General features: G+C 42.6%; 1 protein-coding gene across 5 annotated transcripts in view; it reads right to left on the bottom strand.

Annotated features, from left to right (window-relative positions):
* The window catches only part of LOC122539499 (netrin receptor UNC5C-like), a 395,240-nt gene that overhangs the window by 131,881 nt on the left and 256,011 nt on the right, over window positions 1–7,348 (bottom strand). For all 5 annotated transcript variants that reach the window (XM_043674426.1, XM_043674429.1, XM_043674428.1 and 2 more), the window contains exon 2: window positions 1,048–1,269. In XM_043674426.1, the coding sequence (XP_043530361.1) occupies window positions 1,048–1,269 (222 nt within the window). The remainder of the gene's footprint in view (window positions 1–1,047; window positions 1,270–7,348) is intronic.

The raw sequence follows: 7,348 nt of genomic DNA on the forward strand, positions 1-7,348 counted from the left end.
CCTTGGGCCTCTACTGTTTGTAATTTTTATTAATGACTTGGATGAGGGGCTTGAAGGATGGGTCAGCAAGTTTGCAGACGACTCAAAGGTTGGAGGTGTTGTTGGCAGTATAGAGGGCTGTTGTAGGCTGCAGCGGGACATTGACAGGATGCAGAGATGGGCTGAGAGGTGGCAGATGGAGTTCAACCTGGATAAATGCGAGGTGATGCATTTTGGAAGGTCGAATTTGAAAGCTGAGTACAGGATTAAGGATAGGATTCTTGGCAGTGTGGAGGAACAGAGGGATTTTGGTGTGCAGGTACATAGATCCCTTAAAATGGCCACCCAAGTGGACAGGGTTGTTAAGAAAGCATATGGTGTTTTGGCTTTCATTAACAGAGGGATTGAGTTTAAGAGCCATGAGATCTTGTTGCAGCTGTATAAAACTTTGGTTAGACCGCACTTGGAATACTGCCCTATTACAGAAAAGATGTGGATGCTTTGGAGAGGGTTCAGAGGAGGTTTACCAGGATGCTGCCTGGACTGGACGGCTTATCTTACAAAGAGAGGTTGATTGAGCTCGGACTTTTTTCATTGGAAAAAAGAAGAGAGGGGACCTAATTGAGGTGTACAAGATAATGAGAGGCATAGATAGAGTTAATAGCCAGAGACTTTTTCCCAAGGCAGAAATTGTTAACATGAGGGGTCATAGTTTTAAGCTGTTTGGCTGAAAGTATAGAGGGGATGTCAGAGGTCAGTTCTTTATGCAGAGAGTTGTGAGAGCATGGAATGCATTGCCAGCAGCAGTTGTGGAAGCAAGGTCATTGGGGATATTTAAGAGACTGCTAGACATGCATATGGTCACAGAAATTTGAGGGTTCGTACATTAGGTTTACCTTACATGAGGATCAATGGTCGGCACAACATCATGGTCTGAAGGGCCTGTCCTGTGCTGTACTGTTCTATGTTCTATGTTCTATGTTCTAAATGTAAGTTCATTATTTCCTTTACAGAGTGAAAATGCCAACAAGTGAGGCAATGAGTGATAATGATACAACAAAAACCCACCAGAGGTGTCATCCACACGCTCGCCAGTGGCATGCTCCTTCTGATGAACCCACTCGCTGTTGCACTTGAAGTAGATTTGAGTAGCAGGAGTGGCCTTGCAGTAAAGGTTCACTGGTTTATTCTTCACAATGTACGCGTCCCTGGGCTCAATCAGGAAATGAGGCAGGGGTTCTGGAGGATCAGATGGGAAGAACTCAGGAAGTTCCCCAAAGATGTCATCTTCTGTTGGAAACAAAAAGAGAGGCAAAGAGTCATGATCTAGTACATTTTGAAGCACATTTTACCTGGCAGTGTATAATGGTGTAAGTCTTGCACAGTAAAGAGTGGAATCCAGATGCAATCATTTTATTCTGACAATAATGTATGGAATAACGTGCAACAGCACTGAAAGAGGCCATTCAGCCCACTGTGCGTGTACCAGCTCTTAACAGTGATTCAATATGTCCCATTACTCTGCCATTTCTTTCTAGCCTGACAAAGTTTCCCCTGTTCTGGTTTCCCTGTCAAATTCCACTTCCAGCATCTTTTCACACAGCGTGTTTGAGATCATAACAAGACCATGTGACATACGAGCAGAAGTAGTTGAGATTGTGGTGCTGGAAAAGCACAGCAGATCAGGAAGCATCTGAGGAGCAGGAGAATATACGTTTCAGGCGTAAGTCCTTTATCAGGAAGCAAAACCAGGCCATTCAGCCCACTGAATCTGCTTCACCATTCAATGAGAAATGGCTGATCTGATCATCCTCAACTCCACTTTCCTGCCTTTTCCCTATAATTCTTGATTCTCTTTCTGATAATAATCTAACACAGCCTTGAGTATACTTAACTACCCAGCTTCAACAGCTCCCTGTGGTAAAGCATTCCACAGATTCTCAACCCTCTGAGAGAAGAAATCCCTCCTCCTCTTTGTCTAAAATATGTGACCCCTTTATTAAGACATTATGTCCTCTGGACAGTGGACTCTCCCACAAAAGGAAACAACTTTTCTGCTTCTATCCTGCCAAATCCTTTTAGAATCATGTATGTTTCAATAAGGTTACCTTTCATTTTGCTATGTTCAAATGAGTACAGGCCCAGTTTGTTCACACTTTCCTCATAAAGCTGCCCCTCTATACCTAGTGAACTTTGTCTGGATTGCCTACAATGACAGTATATCTTTCTTTAGATAAGAAGCCCAAAACTGTCGCATTAAAGAAAGAGTCTCCCTATTTCACCTTGGATTCATTTGCCATGTAAATGTGTATCCCCTGGTTCCTAATCATGATGCCAGTGCACATAGTCCCTTATCTGCATTATCAATATCCCCCACTTCTTTGCCTCTCCATTAGATCAGCCCTTAACCTTCCCTGTTCTGATGCCTGTAAATACAGAAGTTAAGAGGAACTATTACGTTTATTGCCCGAGGAAAGACATGCTGTCTCTCATCGAGATGCTACAGGAAGAGAAGGCTCCCAAGCTCCCGCTGTTAATTCCCAATATTTACATCATGTGTAAATTCAACGCTTACAACAAGCAAGTGGTGAATCAGAACCCTTCCAGGCAGTAGTCAGATGTTCCTTAATCCCAGCATTAATCCTCCTCCTGTTCACTCGCTGCAAATCTGGCTTTAGGCTAAAATTTGCAGATAAACATTTCAAAAACATCCTACACTAGTCAACAGTGCTTACCTTCAGTTGGTCCTATAAACTGGATCACATTAGAAACCGTGCTGAAATGAAAACAACTTGCTTTAACACACTTACAAGAACAAGTTAATTTTTATTGCTGAATGTAGAACTTGTTCTTGTAAGTGTGTTGATTCTCAACCTCCGAGACTCTAGTGAAAAAAATTCCAGCCTATCCAGACTTTCTTTATGACTCAAACCCTCCATGCTAGGCAACATCCTGGTAAAATTCTTCTGAACTCTCTCCAGCTTAATAATATCCTTCCTGTAAGTGGACAACCAGAACTGGACACAGTATTCCAGCAGAGAGAAAAAAATCCAATATGAATCCAGAAAGGTAAAAGTCAGAGACCACATTGACCATTGTTTAAAATTAACATTGAAACTGCATTAAATGAGTTTCTGAAGATTTATATTTTGTACTTCTGGAGTGTGCCTGAGCATGCTCAGTTCTGGAGTGTCTCTCAGTGTTGCCATAGCTCTGATCTGTAGCTGTGAGATTTATTGTTTTGAAAGATCAAAAGGCAAGGTTACCTGTTTCGACTTTAAGCTTCTAGTTCCCTTGCACATTACAGTTGACCTTTTTGAGCTAACATACACAAAACCTGGCAATTTGCACTCAAAGCATGACAGATCAACAACAAGAGGATCATGTGGGAGGAAGGTGGAGAAATCAATTCATCAACAGCAAATCTAATGATCAACCATTGCCTGTTAGCTATCTAACTGCTGTTGTATTGGTCGTGTTTTCTGTCATGGTTCCACCTCGATATTGAGTTGAAGACTACCCACTGACCTGAATCCTTCAATACTCTCACGAAGGTGACAGAACCAAGTACGTCTTGAAATGGAGATTGAACAATGTGATTAAGTACGAGTCATTTTTGTATCTCTGATCTGATGGGACAGCATGGCTACAGCCTCAGCCTGTCTTGACCTGCCGTCTCTTGCCCCCTAGTCTTGAAGTCTCCAACTGAGAGAATAGACAACTACCAAAAATCCAATCAGTACCCTTCATTATTTTATAAACTTCTGGAAGGTTGATTCTCAACCTCTGAAACTCTAGTGAAAAATATCCCAGCCTATCCAGCCTTATTCAATGAACAATTTTCAGCAATCTCAGACAGAAAGAACAAACCCTAGACCATTGGCAGGGTGCCTGCATTCAAAATGGGCAGGCAAACAGGAGTCCAATCTATGCCTGACATGATTTCCATGTGGGCATGTAAATAGCCAACTAGCAGTGCCCGAAATAGGCATGCTGTAACACTATATTCAAATTAGAGTTCACTGCAGTGGAGGACTGGAGCCCTGCAATGGGGTTGGAGAACCCCATTGGCAGTTTTTGAGCACAACTAAGGACAAATGTTGTGATGCAAACTGAAGAGGAACAGCAAGATGTCACTGAGCCCTGCGAGATTACTCTGCAATTCATTTTGTTCATGTTTGATCTATGCCTTAACTCCAGTAGCCACCTTTGAGTCCATAACTCTTAATAACCAGTTCTGATAACAAGTCACCTAGACTTGAAACGTTAACTTGCTCGCTCTCTCTCCATGGATGCTGCTTGACCCACTAAGATCTCCAGCATTTGTTGTTTTCAGTCACTCTTATTGACTTTGCCCAAGTAACATCATTTTAAGGTCTATTTTACTTTTTCAATTGACCCCGGCCTCAAACAGTTTTTGGGAGGCAAGACAGTTACAGATTTCCACTTTCCTTGGTGTGAGGAAATGTCTCTGACATCATTGTGAGACCTCAGCTGCAGTGCTTTAGTACAGTTGTGGGCACCACATTATAGGAAGGATGTGAACACATTGCAGAAAGAGTGCAGAGTTTATAAGAATGGTTGCAGGGAAGAGGACCTTCAGTGATGAGGATAGAGTGTAGACATTGGGACTGTTCTCCTGGGATAAAAGAAGGCTGAGAATTGATCTGATCAAGGTTTTCAAAATAATGAGTGGGTTGGATAGAGCAGAGAGTGAAAAACAGTTTCCTCAACTGCTTCCTGTTTCAGAGAATTCCACAGGCTTACCATTCTCTGGATGAAGACATTTCTTCTCATCTGAGTGCTAAATGACCTACCCCGTATCCTTCGACAGCGACTGCTGCTTCTGGACTTCCCTGGTATTTTGGTACATCCTTCCTGTGTTTAACCTGCCTAGTCGTGTTAGAATCTTCCTCCATTCTTCCGAAATCCAGTGAATAGAGGTCCAACTGATCCAACCACTCTTCAGATATCAAAACCCGTCAGCCCATGCATCAAACAGGTAACCACGCAGGAAATTGTGCGTTACCATGATTTGGAGTTCAGCTTCCTTCAAGACCCTCTGAAAACCTGCCCCCAATCTGGAAGGACAGGATGTTCTCGTGTGAATGAAAAATCACCAGGAAAGTGGAACTGAGTAAATTGTTAGAATTGTGCGTTAACAAGTCCCCAGGTACTGATAGAGATTAGGTTAGCGTTTTCAAAGATGTGGTCAGTGAATGATATTGCCTCGAAGTTTTCCTACCGCTGCGCGAATCTCTGAGGTCCTTGTACGGAATTGGAAGTCAATGAGTCAGTAAGCTGTGTGTGGATTCTCCAAGTGACTGTGCTTGGTGCATAGACTTTAATTGTCCAAAATTCCCAAAATTCCCAAGCTTTGGGGAAGGTACAATTACATTGAGAAATTGTGACTAACGTCTTTATCCAAAAAGGGAGTTTAGCAGAAAGCAGGAAACTACAAATCAGTTCACTTAACAACTGTTATAAGTAAGCTGCTAGAAACTATTATTAAAGATGGGGCTGTTTTCCCCGGAGCGTCAAAGGCTTAAAGGTGATCTTATAGAGGTTTATAAAATCATGAGGGGCATAGATAGGATAAATAGACAAAGTCTTTTCCCTGGGATGGGGGAGTCTAGAACTAGAGGGCATAGGTTTAGGGTGAGAGGGGAAAGGTATAAAAGAGATCTAAGGGGCAACATTTTCCCGGAGAGAGTGGTGCGTGTATGGAATGAGCTGCCAGTGGTGAAGGCTGGTATAACTGCAACATATGACTCTATGATTGTATATCAGAGCAGGGCACTTAGAAATATACAATGTAATCAAGCAAAGTCGTTATGATTTTGTCACAGGGAAATCGCATTTAATCAATTTGTTAGTGTTCATTGTAGAAGTAACAATTGGATAAAGCAGAACTGATAGATGTACTGCATTTAAATGTTGAGAATGCTTTTCTGTAAGTTGCGAAGGTACCACATGAAATGTTACAAGAATAAAAATTCATTGTCTCAGAGGTAACATATTGATATGATTAGAAGATTACTTGGTTAACAGGAAACTGAGTCGAAGCATAATGGAGTAATTTCACTGGTAGGCAAGGTGTAACAAGTGTTGAAAAGTGTGGTGGTGGAAAAGCGCAGCAGGTCAGGCAGCATCCGAGGAGCAGGAGAATCAAACTTTTAGGCATAAGCACTTCATCAGGAAGCACTTATGCCAGAAACGTTGATTCTCCTGCTCCTCGAATGCTGCCTGACCAGCTGTGCCTTTCCAGCACCACACTTTTCGAATCTGATCGCCAGTATCTGCAGTCCCCACTTTCTCCAAGATGTAATAAGTGGTATACCGCCACAGGGATCAGGGCTGGGCCCTCACGTTTATTGCAAATTTTCTAAATTACTTGGATGAATAGTGAAATAAATGCACAGAGACTGGGGGTGTCCCATCACCAACTCACCCTTTACTTATATGTGCACAGTACATGGGTTCTGACCAGCCAGCTCAGAGCCAGTCCTCAACACTCCTGTTGATTTTTTTTTCCAAAGCTGGGTTTGTTTATAGCGCAGTTTAATAAATCATTCTTTGATTAGATTAGATTCCCTACAGTGTAGGATCAGGCCCTTCGGCCCATCTGTCAACCAGAGCTCCCTGAGTGGCTCAGGTTAACAAGTCTAATGAAGGATCACATAGTCAATGAGTTCCAATCACTACAAAGGGGCTGATGGTATGTTTGCAAAATGTTCTGATAACATGAAAGTAGGTGGGAAGTTAAGTTGTGAAGAGGTTAATATGGAGGCTACAAAGGGGTAAAGATGGATCAAGTGTGTGGATAATGGTGTGGCAAATGGAGCATAATGTGGGAAATTATGAAATTGTCCATTCTGACAGAAAGAGTCAAAAAAGGAGCCTTTTGTCTAAATGGTGAGAGATTGAAGAGCTTTCAGATGCAGAGGGATCTGGGTATCTTGGTGCATGATTTTCAAAAGATTAGTTTGCAGGTGCAGCAAGTAATTGGGAAAACTTATAGAATGTAATTATTTATTGTGAGGTAAATCAATACAAAAGTTGCAAGATTATACTTCACTTATAGAGGACCACATCTGCAGTGGTCGGTGTTGGCCTCCTTAATTAAGCTGAAAAATGTGTTGCTGGAAAAGCACAGCAGGTCAGGCAGCATCCAAGGAGCAGGAGAACCGACGTTTCGGGCATAAGCCCTTCTTCAGGAATGAGGAAGGTGTGCCAAGCAGGCTAAGATAAAAGGTAGGGAGGAGGGACTTGGGGGAGGGGCGTTGGGAGGAGCGATAGGTGGAAGGAGGTTAAGGGTGATAGGCCGGAGAGGGAATGGGGGCGGAGAGATCGGGAAGAAGATTGCAGG

Source organism: Chiloscyllium plagiosum, chromosome 32 (genome assembly GCF_004010195.1).
Source record: "Chiloscyllium plagiosum isolate BGI_BamShark_2017 chromosome 32, ASM401019v2, whole genome shotgun sequence".
Lineage (NCBI taxonomy): Eukaryota > Metazoa > Chordata > Chondrichthyes > Orectolobiformes > Hemiscylliidae > Chiloscyllium > Chiloscyllium plagiosum.